The sequence below is a fragment of the Artemia franciscana genome, chromosome 21 (genome assembly GCF_032884065.1).
Source record: "Artemia franciscana chromosome 21, ASM3288406v1, whole genome shotgun sequence".
Lineage (NCBI taxonomy): Eukaryota > Metazoa > Arthropoda > Branchiopoda > Anostraca > Artemiidae > Artemia > Artemia franciscana.
The window spans coordinates 31,272,826-31,287,878 of NC_088883.1; the positions used below are offsets into that span (position 1 = coordinate 31,272,826).

At 35.9% G+C, this 15,053-nt stretch overlaps 1 protein-coding gene across 1 annotated transcript in view; it reads right to left on the reverse strand.

Moving 5' to 3' along the window:
* Positions 1-15,053, reverse strand: part of LOC136040878 (tyrosine-protein phosphatase 10D-like) — a gene marked incomplete in the record, with an annotated part of 219,901 nt that overhangs the window by 189,049 nt on the left and 15,799 nt on the right. The window contains 2 exon segments of the mRNA XM_065725278.1: positions 4,999-5,125; positions 10,872-10,991. Of these exon segments, the coding sequence (XP_065581350.1) occupies positions 4,999-5,125; positions 10,872-10,991 (247 nt within the window).

Here is a 15,053-nt window from a genome sequence, read left to right on the forward strand (position 1 = left end):
GCAAATCCAGTACGATTCTGTCAATCACGTACCAAGGACATTTGTTTATTCTATCCACCAAGCTTCATCCCGATTCCTCCACTCCAAGTATTTTTCTAAGATTTCCCCCTCCAACTCCCCCCAATGTCAAAAGATCTGGTTGGGATTTGAAATAAGAGCTCTGAGATATGAATTCCTTCTAAAAATCAAATTTCATTAAGATCCGATCATCTATTCGTATGATAAAAATACCCCAATTTTCACGTTTTCCAGGAATTCTGGTTTCCCCCTCCAATTCCCCCCAATGTCACTTATTTTTCAGAACTAGCCCCCCCCCCCCCCAATAGAGCGGATCCGTTCCAATTATGTAAATCACGTATGTAAGACTTCTGCTCTTATTTTTCTCACCAAGTTTCATCCCGATCCCTCCAATCTAAGCGTTTTCCATGATTTTTGGTTCCACCACCCCAAACTCCCCCCCAATGTCACCAGATCCGGTCAGGATTTAAAATGAGAGCTTTGAGACATGATATCCTTCTAAACATCAAATTTCATTGAGATCCGATCACCCGTTCCTAAGTTAAAAATACCTCATTTTTCAGATTTTTCAGAATTAACCCCCCCCCCCCAACTACCCCAAAGAGAGCGGATCTGTTCTGGTTATGTCAATCATGTATCTAGGACTTGTGTTTATTTTTCCCACAAGTTTCATCCCGATCCCTCCACTTTAAGTGTTTTCAAAGTTTTAGGTTTCCCCCTCTCAACCCCCCCCCCCCCCAATGTCACCAGATCCGGTTGGGTTCAAAATGAGAGCTCTGAGACACGATATTCTTCTAAATATCAAATTTCATTGAGATCCGATCACCCGTTCGTAAGTTAAAAATACCTCATTTTTTCTAATTTTTCAGAATTACCCCCCCCTAACTACCCCAAAGAGAGCGGATCGGTTCCGATTATGTCAATCATGTATCTAGAACTTGTGCTTAATATTCCCACCAAGTTTCATCCCGATCCCTCCACTCTAAGTTTTTTCCAAGATTTTAGGTTTCCCCCTCCCATATCCCCCCAATGTCACCAGGTCCGGTCGGGATTTAAAATAACGGCTCTGAGACACGATATCCTTCCAAACATCAAATTTCATTAAGATCTGATCAACAGTTCGTAAGTTAAAAATATTTCAATTTTTCTATTTTTTCCGAATTAACCGGCCCCCCACTCCCCCCCCAGATGGTCAAATTGGGAAAACGACTATGTCTAATTTAAGCTGGTCCCGTCCCTGATAAGCCTGCCGAATTTCATCGTCCTAGCTTACCTGGAAGTGCCTAAAGTAGCAAAACCGGGACCGACAGACCGACAGAATTGGCGATTGCTATATGTCACTTGGTTAATACCAAGTGCCATAAAAATGAGCAGAAATAAAATTGAATAATCTACCAATCGTAAAACTACCACAAACCACCGTCAATAAACAAATGAAACTCAAAGCGAACAGAAGTTACAATAAACAACCGAGTCAAACTCAAAACAACTTTTTGAAGACATATTTGCACCTCCTGTTCCATAGCACGATTTACCCCTGTTTCATTATGTGTGGCACTGTAGCACGTGCTCAGGGTTGTTAAAATAGCACACGAAAGTGCTATGTAAGGACTCATGTACATGTGGCGCCAAAACACGTATTTCAGAAACCAACAATAATTCCTAAAACAATGCAAAATAATTATCCATGAATAAATTGCGTCTGTTTCTAAGAACAATAATTTTTAATTAATTGCTTCAAGCTCAATTAAAGAAAGAAATTATCCTTCTAACTTGATTTCCCTGAGACCATCATAGAACTATACATAAATATAATCTATTTTCAACTATTTTTAACATACAAATAAATAAACGAAATTGAAATAGAACTAGGTAGGTATGCGTTTATTTCATCAAATATTTCATCAAATAAAAATTACTAAAATTGCACTTACAATCAATAATATACTGCTCAATTTAGGGACCTAAAATTGAATGTAGGAGAATAACACTGTTATGGTTAGGAAATGAGGTTAGCAGCTGGTTTCTTATTTTTGCGATACGATACAATACTTTATTAATAAACACAATTATAACCCTTTACTTTAGACATCTACTATACTGATGGAAAGCATACGCTTTTGTTGGCGTGCAGTAGTAAAAATTAACCATTTTCTAAACACGCCAAAAAATAATATAATAAATAACTAACAAAAAGAAAGAAAACATTTTATTGAATCAGCAGTTAAGTAAGGTTGTGTTCTATCCTCCTTCATAAATCTTACATAAAAAATACTTTAATATAAAAAAACCTTAAATTTTTTATATAATTTGAAAAAACTATCCAAAAAAAGAAGTTTTTCAAAGAAAAGTAAAGGTCGTATTAAACTTAAGATCAGCAGAAACAAATTCCTATAGTAATTTTTAGTAATTTAAAATTTAAATTAAATTTTTAAATTAAATTAATTAAATTTAAATTTAAATTAAAAAATTTAGTAATTTTAGCAATTCCTATAGTAATTAGTAGTAAAGCTCAAAAGACCATAACTACTATTAAAGAATAAATGAAACCCAAAACAGCCAGAAATTAAATAAACAATCAAACAGAATAAATAAGCAAATAAATAAGCAAACGGACATGCAACAGGTAGACAAACTTGTTTGTAATGAAGGTTGCGTTCTATCCCCCTTCATATGGATCATTTTGATGGATTTTGTCTTAAGAAGCACAGGAAAGGCAATGGGAGACCACGGAATCAAACGGGGAGGAAAAACTCTTCTGGATTTAGATTATGCTGATGATTTAAGTATCCTGGATGAAAGTGAAAGTGAGAGGTTCCGCAGATGAAGGATGACAGATTACCAAAGATTATTCTTTTCGGTCAACCGTCTAAGGCTATACGGAAGGCAGGTCACCCGCGGTTGGGCTGGGAGGATGTCATAAAGAAAGATGGGAACTTCCTGGGATGGTATAAAGAGGAAGGGCTTGAATAAATTGGGATGGAGGAGAAGCGTGCGTAGTTATGTTGGCCACAGGCGGCTTATTGCTGTGATGAGTTGTTAGCAGTATTAGTAGAATTTAAAATGGATTGATTTCATCGGTTATTTTTAAATGGTAACCTCACAACCTGAGGTTATCTCATGGCCTTTTTAATTGGCAAATTGGACGGTCAGAATGACAATCGTCAGATTTGGGTTCTTACTGACTATTAAATTTGAAAAAAGTAAGTTTTTTTCAACTGAAGGTAAGAAGCAGCATTAAAGTTTAAATCGAACAAAAATTACTACGAATATGGGGAGGGTTGTCCACACCTCAATACCTGGCTAGAACGCTAACATTTGCTTTTTATTCCAATTATTTAAGAATGACCCCTGAAAGACAAGGGCCTTTTAATTAGAATGATATTCATTTTAGAAAACTCAAAAAATACTTTAGCGGAAAGAGCAAGGTACTGAGGAGGGGTAAATCCCCTTCATATACGTAATAATTTCTGTCCGTTTTAAGTTTTAACGTTACTACTTACTTTCAGTTTACAAAACTTTTTTTTTTAATTTCTGATCGTTTTTCAAATAATGCCAAGAAATCCAGCCTCCCCCCTCTCCATGAAAAATTACTTTCTTAATGAAAAATCTCTCCATAAAAAGATCCTCCTAAATACCTCCTCCCCCGAAAAACATCTGTATATTTCCCAATACTGTATGTAAACAATGGGCAAAGTTCATAGCTTGCAGCCCTTTCCCTGGAAGCTGTGGGGGGGGGGGGGTTAAGTCATCCTCAAAAACATAATTAGTAGACCTTTCGACTATGCTGAACAAAATGATTATCTCAAAATTTGATTCTGGTGACTTTGAGAAAAAATTAGCGGGACAGGGGGGCAAGCTGTCATTCAATATTTCTGGTCACTTAAAAAGGGCACTAGAACTTTGGGTTTCCGATCAAATAAGCCCTCTCACGATCTTCTTGGATCAGTGGTTCAATATGATCATCCCTGAAAAAACACGCATCTGTGATCTTGCTTCTGGTAAAAAAAATGCAAAATTCCACATTTGGGTATATAGGAGCTTGAAACCTCTAGAGCAGGGTTCTTTGATACTCTGAAATTGATGGTGTGATTTTCACTAAGATCGCTTGACGTTTTTGGAGTGTTTCCCCCTTTATCAGAAATTTGGTAAATTTTCTCGGGCTTGTAACTTTTGACGGTTAGCATTAATCTTGATAAATTTTATACATTTTGAATAAACATCAAAATTTGATTTTTTTGATGCATATTTTGTTATTAAGACCCGTTTCTGTTAGTTTGAGTTACTATTGAGCCGAATCGCTCCTTACTTACAGCTCGCTACCACGAACTGTTTGATCTGATCGTTAATTGGATTTAGATTTGCAGTCCATCAGCTTCTTGTCTGGATTGCAAAATTCACCCTCTTAATTCTAGATTTGATCGAAGTATATTTCAATTGAGTTCTAGATTTGGGCAATAAGAATGTAGGGAATAATTCAAAGTTGAAAAGATAAAAATAGCTTACATACATAAAAAAATAAATAGATAAGAAAAGCTTTGTTAGAAGATAAACATACTTTTCTCACGAGAAATTATACGGCTAGTTTCTTTCTTTTTTCTAATTTTGTTTTTAATACTTGATGTTATTTTCCTTGATAGGCCCACCAAGAATTATAGAATATTCCAAATAAATTTCCCGAATCTCCAAATAAAAATGGATAACACTCCACCTTTTCAACTATCTTAATATTGCACCAGAATTCAATTTCTTTACATCCCAATCTAAAAATCAAAAGCGAGAATTGAGATTGTCAATCAAAAACGCCTTAAGTACAGGAGTAGAGGAAGCTTTGGCTAGTTACCAACAGGGTCGAAAGGCCGAGCCCACTGATGTAAAGACGAATTTTTCCAAGCGTTTTCCCTTTTAGTTGTAATGAGAATAATTAATTAAATATGTGAACCTAAGCATAAATAAATAAAATAAAGGAATAAAAAGTACCGGTAGTTATTCCTGCTTTCCAAGTCAGCCAATCACCAATAGTGCCGTTAGAAAAGAAAAGACGAAATTCGTAGCGGGTTCCAGGCAACCCTTGTCTAAACTCAATCGTGTTCGATATGTCCGATGCCTATAAAAAAGAAATACAATAGAATATGGATTTCGTAACTATAACTTACGGAATAACAATAATAATAATTTATTGTTACCCTATGCATACAACACAAATGCACAACAGAGGAGCATAAAAAATGAAAAGAAAAATAAAAAGGGCACAGAAAAAAGAATATGCACAATTCTTGACAACTTCAAACATTTGAAAACACTTTTTTATTAAAAATAAAATATCCTCCAATCAGCTACCAATGGGTTCTCCTTATAAAGATACGTAATTCTAATGAAGTGTTGTGGGAAGTGCGGGTAGACAAATGATGAGCTATACATAAATTTTATTCCTTTTGTTACGAAAATTCATGGCGCCAGGCCGCTAAAAATTTAGGGCGTGATTTGCCACTAGTCGAGCATTTACCAGACCGTATCCAAGAGGGGGGGGGAATGAATTTTGACTTAGACTACCCCCCGAAATGTTTGTCTGACTCGTAAAAACGTAACAAAATAAATAAAAATCATACGGTTTTTTAAAGTCCCCTTCCCCCCAAAAAAAACTGGATATTGCCCAGACCATTTACCTAGATTTATTTCTGGAATTGTATTTGTTCAACTTCTTTTTAAAGGCATTAACAGACGGGTTGAAGGAGTTAACATCCCTCAGTAGCAGAGGCAGTTTTAGGGGGGAACAGAAAGGGCACTTGCCCAAGGCACGTATACTTTGGGGGGGGCAAAGTTTCAAATAAATAATCTAACAGTAATAATCCCTTTGAAATTTTTGAATCTTTATTTTGATTAATATAAAGCAGAGACCACGGTTGGCAGTAAGTATAAGCAAATTGAATCCAAAATTTTTGTCTTTCCTCTATCTTCATCACCATTTCGAGAAACTCAAAGTAAGCAGATGGAATTTAACCAATTTCAAATTTTTTTTCTGATATTTTTGTTCAAATTTTGTTACAAATATATATATATTATTTTTGTCATCAACTCCCTCAAAAAATTTAATGACTTCGCGCCCGACAGTACCATGTCGGACATAAACATGTACCATAATGATATATAAGCCGACACTAAAAAAATACGTGATTAAGAATTGACTATTGTTCATTTACTTTCTAAAATTCAGAGTTTGTCAGAACTTGGCAAAACACAAATTAAAGGACCAAAAAATTAAAGGTTCTGCCTCTGGTATGCATCTATCAATAAGATAATAAAACAAGAGCTAAGAGCTCATATGGTACTTGTGACGAGGCCGGAAGAGCCAAGAGCTCATATGGCATGAGCTCTAGCAAAATTCTAAGAATCAATAGATTGATTTAAAAGGAAAATCAGAGGCTTAATGCCGCTCGTAAAATCACCCACTAGTAAGTTAAAAATACCTCATTTTTTCAAATTTTTCCTCTCCCTTCAGCCCCCCAGATGGTCGAATCGGGAAAAACGACTTTATCAAGTCAATTTGTGCAGGTCCCTGACTCACCTACCAATTTTCATCATCCTAGCACGTCCAGAAGCACCAAACTCGCCAAAGCACTGGACCCCCCTAACTCCTCCAAAGAGATCAGATCCAGTCTGGTTTTGTCAATCAAGTGTCTACGACATTTGCTTATTCTACACACCAAGTTTCACCCCGATCTCTCCACTCTAAGTGTTTTCCAAGATTTCCGGTTTCCCCTCCAACTTCCCCCAACGTCACCAGATCTGGTCGGGATATAAAATAAGAGCTTTGAGACATGGGTTCCTTCTAAATATCAAATTTCATTAAGATCCAGTCACCCGTTCTTAAGTTTAAAAATATCTATATTTTTCTAATTTTTCCGAATTGACACCCCCCTAACTCCCCCAAAGAGAGCGGATCCGTTCAAATTATGCCAATCACGTATCTAGAGCTTGTGCTTGTTCTTCCATCAAGTTTCATCCCGATCTCTCCACTCTAAGCGTTTTCCTTAAAGTAGAATTATCATATAAAGTGGCGTATATTATCATGTATTACTACAACAAGCCGATTGAGGCGTTAAGCTCCATGTAGTTATCCTCTACCAATATCTTGTATCTACACAAAAATTCGATTCCAAGATAAAAATGTCTTCCACTAGTGTCGATTAGGCGAATCCAATAGCAGAGTGGGACTTTTTCTATCTGCTATACTATCTGAGATAGGAACTAGTATCAGGTTGAAACATGAAACAGTTATATGTTGAATATATGTTGAAACATATTATATATATAATAACATAAACATAAATATAAACATATATATATGTTGAAACATATTCACCAATTGTCCATAGGAAAAACGCAGTACAGACATAAGAGAACTTGAAAAAAAAAACTATTTCTGAGGCCAAACAGAAAATGGACTGCGACAAAGACGACAAGAGAACAAACTTCAGAAAAGCTATGACTGAAATAAAATATATTACTATTATTTTAATTAGTCTAGGATGCTCCTAGGAATATTTATGTAGTTTTTTTTTTAAGATGGGATGCCTTTAGGAATATTTACGCAGTCAATCGCTACGCATTAGCAAAATTTAAATTTTTCCCAAGCGTAGTGATTTATATCTGTAATAATTTATATTTTTGTTTATTATGTTGATAAAAGTCAAAGTTATTTTTAAAAAAAATCACTGTTTTGCGACCTTCTACAACACTTGAAAACGCAGATAATAGATTCTGGAATAGGATAGCAGGATTCCCCCATTCCAGTCTTTTTCAAAGAGGGGGACCAGCCTTTTCCTCAGCTCCTTGGTGGCTGCTTAGTAAAATTTACATTCCCCAAATCGGCATCAGTAATTCCAAAGTCGATACGTTACGAAACATAAATTTTATACAAAAGTGGAAAAAAAAATACCGTAACTCGTTTTTTCTCCAGTAATTAAAAACCAGTTGTGTTTACTTAAAGGAATTTTAAACATGAATACTAGAATACTAGAGAAACGCATGGTAAAAACTATATGTACATTAAAAGTTCCATTTAACAGCAATGTTTGTGAATGAAAAAAGAAAACATAAAGAATTTTTGAAAACAAAATTTCCAAATAGCCTATCTTCAGAATCAATTATACTTGTATGACACAGAGAGGGTCATGTCCACGGGTCTGCTTTTCGTGAGAGAACGGGAGGGGGGTAAAGAATACCCTCTGTACATTAATCTAACGGAACCGAGTTAGATTAGGACCTGATCTACTTAAATGTATAACAAGCCGGTCCGTATCCAGGATTTGTTTCGGGGGGGGGGGTACAAAAGATTTGTTTTTGGGGGAAGGGGTATAAAAAACTTTTAAAAGCCCATCAAAAGTTGTTCATGTTCATTTGTTACGTTTTAAAGAGTTGGATAAACATTTCAGGGGGGGTTCAAATCACGTAGCCCCCCTGGATACGGCCTTGATTAGAAGGTTTTTAAACATTTTTACATGGGGGGGATACTGTTTTTTGCATGCTTTTAGAAAAATCTAAGACCAATAAAAACTGGATATCCCCAAAAATAAGCGCAGAAAAAATGAGCTGAATCAACCAATTAAACTCTATTAAAGGGATGATCTTTAAATCTAAATTTAATGGAAAATGTAACATAATACCTTTGGAATTACCAGTCGATATACCCCAATCAACAGGGCTAGTAGAGAGCCTGGTTGTTATGAAGAATCTTGTCTCACAGTAAAAAAAAAAACTGTGCATGCCCCAATCAATAGGGCTAGTCGAGAGCCTGGTGATTGTTATGAAGAGTCTTGTCTCACAGTAAAAAAAAACTGTGCATGCCCCAATCAATAGGGCTAGTCGAGAGCCTGGTGATTGTTATGAAGAGTCTTGTCTCACAGTAAAAAAAACTGTGCATGCCCCAATCAATAGGGCTAGTCGAGAGCCTGGTGATTGTTATGAAGAGTCTTGTCTCATAGTAAAAAAAACTGTGCATGCCCCAATCAATAGGGCTAGTCGAGAGACTGGTGATTGTTATGAAGAGTCTTGTCTCACAGTAAAAAAAAACTGTGCATGCCCCAATCAATAGGGCTAGTCGAGAGCCTGGTGATTGTTATGAAGAGTCTTGTCTCACAGTAAAAAAAAACTGTGCATGCCCCAATCAATAGGGCTAGTCGAGAGCCTGGTGATTGTTATGAAGAGTCTTGTCTCACAGTAAAAAAAACTGTGCATGCCCCAATCAATAGGGCTAGTCGAGAGACTGGTGATTGTTATGAAGAGTCTTGTCTCACAGTAAAAAAAAACTGTGCATGCCCCAATCAATAGGGCTAGTCGAGAGACTGGTGATTGTTATGAAGAGTCTTGTCTCACAGTAAAAAAAAACTGTGCATGCCCCAATCAATAGGGCTAGTCGAGAGCCTGGTGATTGTTATGAAGAGTCTTGTCTCACAGTAAAAAAAAACTGTGCATGCCCCAATCAATAGGGCTAGTCGAGAGCCTGGTGATTGTTATGAAGAGTCTTGTCTCACAGTCAGAAAACTCTGGGACAAATTCCAGAAAAAACACAACGCATCAAAAAGCTTAATAGAAGAACAAAATTGACATTCTTAGATTACCCACGTGCGAGATGGACGTAGGCCAAAATCAAATTAGCTCATTCAGTATTCAACCTTCGAAAATAACCTGACGAACAACTCACAAGTCAACGAATAAAATAGATATTCATGCTTAATCAACCAAAGAATGGGTATTATTTATATTTGACCTTAATTAAAACTTCACAAATCTACATTTGTTATGCATAATTTATCATCGTCTTTTCCGTATTGGCGAACTAAAAATAGTCCCTGAAACTTTTGAATTAAAGTTTTTACGAAAAGTTTTATTTGAATCGGTATATTTGTTTGTTTCTTATATATATATATATATATATATATATATATATATATATATATATATATATATATATATATATATATATATATATATATATATTCTAATCGGAAGCTGTATTTATATTGCCAATTTTAATAACAAAATAAAAGATGTCTAAATACAACATTGTTTTGTTGCTAAAAAAAAAATTATTTACTACAATCGCAAGGTGCAGGCCTATTTATTTTACAGATTTTAATCGGATAATAATGAACTACCAAACACAACATTATTTTTATTGCTAAAAACTTATCTATGTTAATCACAAGTCGTATTTATTTTGCAAGCTTTATTTCCAAAATAAAAATCATTCGATACAAAATCAATTTCGTTTCTAAAAAACATTTATTTTAATTTCAAATCGTATTCATTTGCAAAGTAAAGAATTATGAGACACAATATTATTTTTATTGCTAAAAAGGCAATTAAAAACCTAAAATATTGAAAAAAGATTCCCACCCAAAAATCGCTAAGGTTTTTGGCAAGAAAAAAAAAGACTGGCCTCATCTGTTGAGCAAAAACTGAAAGGTCTTTGGTCATGGCGCATGTCTTTCAAGGAAAACCCTTGTAGAATCTGATGGAGTTAGGGATATACCCAGGAGCTCAGTCTTTTTTGAAGGGAGGGAGAGGGCTAAAACCAGTAATTTTTAAACCCGAATCTTTCGTAGATGAAGTGGAATAAAAGTCGCAACAATTTGCCAAACATCTACTATAAGTAGCAAATATACAGTCCTTTGGCTTTTTTGCAAAAAAAAAAATTGTGCAAATTAATTATATTTTGCCTGATACAGTTAAAATAAATGTTTGTAACAAAAGATTCTTTACGGGAGATTAGATAGGCATGTTTATAAACAGGTCGGTTCAAATATTTGTCTTTACAAATATTCGTTTATATATACAAAAAAACAACAAACCTTGAAAGTGGTATTGGGAGGAGGAAGCCCCTGAGGAGGCCAATAGTCCAGTCGGTAAAATCCATCTCTTTGTGATACGTCTCCAGGTATACGGATGGCCAGATTTGCCCCTTCGCATATCTAAAAAAAAGACCAAAAAAATGCTTTACTAACTAGATCTCAAAACTTGAGTATTTTTTTGACACCCGATCTGTCTAAAGCAGCAATGGATTGAGGATGATTCCATGCAGGGCCTTACCAAGGATTCTTTTTTCGGAGAAGGGGGTTTGCAAAAGGATTTTTTCGGGGGGTTAAATTTTTTTTTAAACGCATCAAAATTTAATTATATTCATTTTTATTACGTTTTTACCAGTCGGACAAAAATTTCGGGGGGGGGGGGGGGTAAGTAAAGCCCTAACCCCCCCCCCCCATGAAAACGACCTTGATCCCATTATTCAGGTTAAAAAAGGGGGCAGCATGCCCACCTTAATACTAAAAATTCAATGTTAAAAGGAGAGGTCTGCAAGGGTCATAGGTTTAATTTGAATATCTAGTGATACATATTTAAGTTCCGTGCGTGATCCTAATTCTGAAAAAGCGCAACTTATCCACTTCTTCTACAAATATTTATTTACGAAGAATAGGGCAATTTCATAATTTGCAATTTCGCCGATGGGACTCCATGGTTGTCTCCTCTCCTAGAGCCACATTTTTTGGACCTTTGATTAGTCAGAGCGAAATGGCTACCTTAAAATTCCCATCCAATGTCACGGATGGGGCGAGTTTACAGAAAACCAAAAAGGGCAACGAAGAGGGGCTTGTGCCCTCCAATCACACTCATTCCTTAAAAACGGCATTTAAATATTAAAGTTTTGGTTAGACGAGCCCCTCTAAAGTGTTGAAGGCTATCCTTAACGCACGAAAGGGCCAGAAAAAAGAATAAAAATAAATAAATACATGGACGACACATCGCTCTTTACTCCGATAAAAGCAATGTTCACATACTGAAAAAGGCCTAAAATATTTGTCCTCCAAATGATACTTACGCAACTATGGAATCGCTCCCAACGGATTGCTTTTAATTTGAATTGTCAAAGGACCGCATTTAATTTTTTACGACTTTGTTTGTGTCAATATAATAGTTCTCAGCGGCGTACGAGCTAAAGTGAAAAGGCGGCGAAAAATTGGGATTTATATCAAAGCTTTTAAACGGAAATGACAACACAAGCGAAACTTATGTCGCAATGACAGCATTAAAATAGACCAATAGAGTAAAAGCGTGGGAACAATTTTTAAAAATCCTCTATCAACATTAGTACTGCATTTTCTTAGGTGTTGCCGTGTTTAATCGCCAAAATTAATAATCCTCCTCATATATAGAATAATATCTGCTCATTTTAAGTTTTAATATTGCTCCTTACTTTCAGTTGAAAAAAAGTTGATTTTTCGTTTCATTTCTGGCTGTTTTTTAAATCATGCCAAAAAAATACAATTGTTACTAATCAAACAGTTCGTGGTAACGAACTGTAGTAAGGAGCGATCCGGCTCAATAGTAACCAAAACTCTAAAAAATTGAATTTTGATATAAATAGCTGCATCAAAAGAATCGCATTTTAATGCTGATTTTAAATATATAAGTTTCATCAAGTTTAGTCTTAGCCATCAAAAGTTACGAGCCTGAGAAAATTTGCCTTATTTAGGAAAATAGGGAGAAACACCCCCTAAAAGTCGTAGGATCTTAACGAAAATGACACCATCAGATTCAGCGTATCAGAGAACCCTACTGTAGAAGTTTCAAGCTCCTATCTGCAAAAATGTGGAATTTTGCATTTTTTGCCAGAAGACAAATCACGGGTGCGTGTTTATTTGTTTGTTTTGTTTTTTTTCCCAGGGGTCATCGTATCGACCAAGTGGTCCTAGCATGTCGCAAGAGGGCTCATTCTAACGGAAATGAAAAGTTCTAGTGCCCTTTTTAAGTGACCAAAAAAATTGGAGGGCATCTAGGCCCCCTCCCACGCTCATTTTTTTCCCAAAGTCAACGGATCAAAATTTTGAGATAGCCATTTTGTTTGGCATAGTCGAAAATCTTAATAACTATGTTTTTGGGGATGACTTACTCCCCCACAGTCCCTGGGGGAGGGGTTGCAAGTTACAAACTTCAACCAGTGTTTACATATAATAATGGTTATTGGGAAGTGTACAGACGTTTTCAGGGGGATTTTTTTGGTTTTGGGGGTAGGGTTGAGGGAGGGGGCTATGTGGGAGGATCTTTCCTTGGAGAAATATGCCATGGGGGAAAAATTCAATGAAAAGGGCGCAGGATTTTCTAGCATTACTATAAAAAAAAAACAATGAAAAAATAAACATGAAAACGTTTTTTCAAATGAAAGTAAGGAATAGCATTGAAATTTAAAACAAACAGAGATTATTACGCATATGAAGGGTTCTAAAAATACTTTAGCATAAAGAGCGAGGTATTTAGGAGGAGATAAATACCTCGCTCTTTATGCTAAAATATTTTTAGTGATTTCAACTATTTATTCTACGGCCTATTTGATTCAGGGGTCATTCTTAAAGAATTGGAACAAAACTTACGATTTAGTGTAAAGAGCGAGGTATTAACGAGGGTACAAACCCCCTCGTACACATAATAAAAATATAAGAATATAAAAGTTTGTTACGTAAGTTAATTCTTAAGTTACGTATATTTTTTACTAATAAAAACGTTCGTTGAATATTAAAAGTTCTAGTAGCCTTTTTAAGTAACCGAAAAATTGGAGGGCAGCTAGGCCTCCTTCCCCACCCCTTATTTCTCAAAATCGTCTGATCAAAACTAAGAGAAAGCCATTTAGCCAAAAAAAAATTAATATACTAATTTCATTTCAATAATTTATGTGCGGAGAGCCAAAATCAAACATGCATTAATTCAAAAACGTTCAGAAATTAAATAAAAAAACTAGTTTTTTTAACTGAAAGTAAGGAGCGACATTAAAACTTAAAACGAACAGAAATTACTCCGTATATGAAATGAGTTGTCCCCTCCGCAGTCCCACGCTCTTTACGCTAAAGTTTTTAGTTGTTTTAAAAAGTAGAATTGTGGCAAAGAGTCAAACTTTAGCGTAAAGAGCGAGGGACTGCGGAGGGGACAACCCATTTCATATACGGAGTAATTTCTGTTCGTTTTAAGTTTTAATGTCGCTCCTTACTTTCAGTTAAAAAAACTAGTTTTTTTATTTAATATAAATGAAAGACTGTTTCTTTTGGGGAATTTTTGTTAGATGGGTCGGAGCCCAGTCAATTTAAAAAACTATTGCTATGTGTGAACAATATGGGAAAACTCCAGGGACTATGGAGGTCAAGACCATATCAAGGGGGGTTAGGGGGGTTTAAACCCGATCCAAAATGATTGTCCGAATCGTAAAAACGTAACAAAAACAAAAGCTAAGAGCTCATATGGCACTTGTGACGAGGTCGGAAGAGCCAAGAGCTCATATGGCATGAGCTCTACCAAAATTCTAAGAACCAACATATTGATTTAAAAGGAAAATCAGAGGCTTAATGCCGGTCGGGAATTAAAATAAGAGCTCTGAGACACGAGGTCCTTATAAATATCAAAATTCATTAAGATCCGATCACCCACTCGTAAGTTAAAAATACCTCTTTTTTATAATTTTTCTCTCCCTTCAGCCACCCAGATGGTCGAATCGGGGCAAACAACTTTATCAAGTGAATTTGGGCAGGTCCCTGAAACGCCTACCAATTGATATCGTCCTAGCACGTCCAGAAGCACCGAACTCACCAAAGCAATGGACCCCCCTAACTCCTCCCAAGAGAACGGATCCAATTCGATTACATCAATCACGTATCTACGATATTTGCTTATTCTACCCACCAAGTTTCACCCCGATCTCTCCACTCTAAGCGTTTTCCAGCACTTCCGGTTTCCCCTCCAACTCCTCCAATGTCACCAGATCTGGTCAGGATTTGAAATAAGAGCTCTGAGACACGAGTTCCTTCTAAATAACAAATTTCATTAAGGTCTGGTCACTCGTTCCTAAGTTAAAAATACCTCAATTTTTCTTATTTTTCCAAAATAACCCCCCCAACTCCCCCAAAGAGAGCGTATTCAGTCCGGTTATGTCAATCACGTATCTAGGAATTGTGCTTATTCTCCCACCAAGTTTCATCCCGATCTCTCCACTC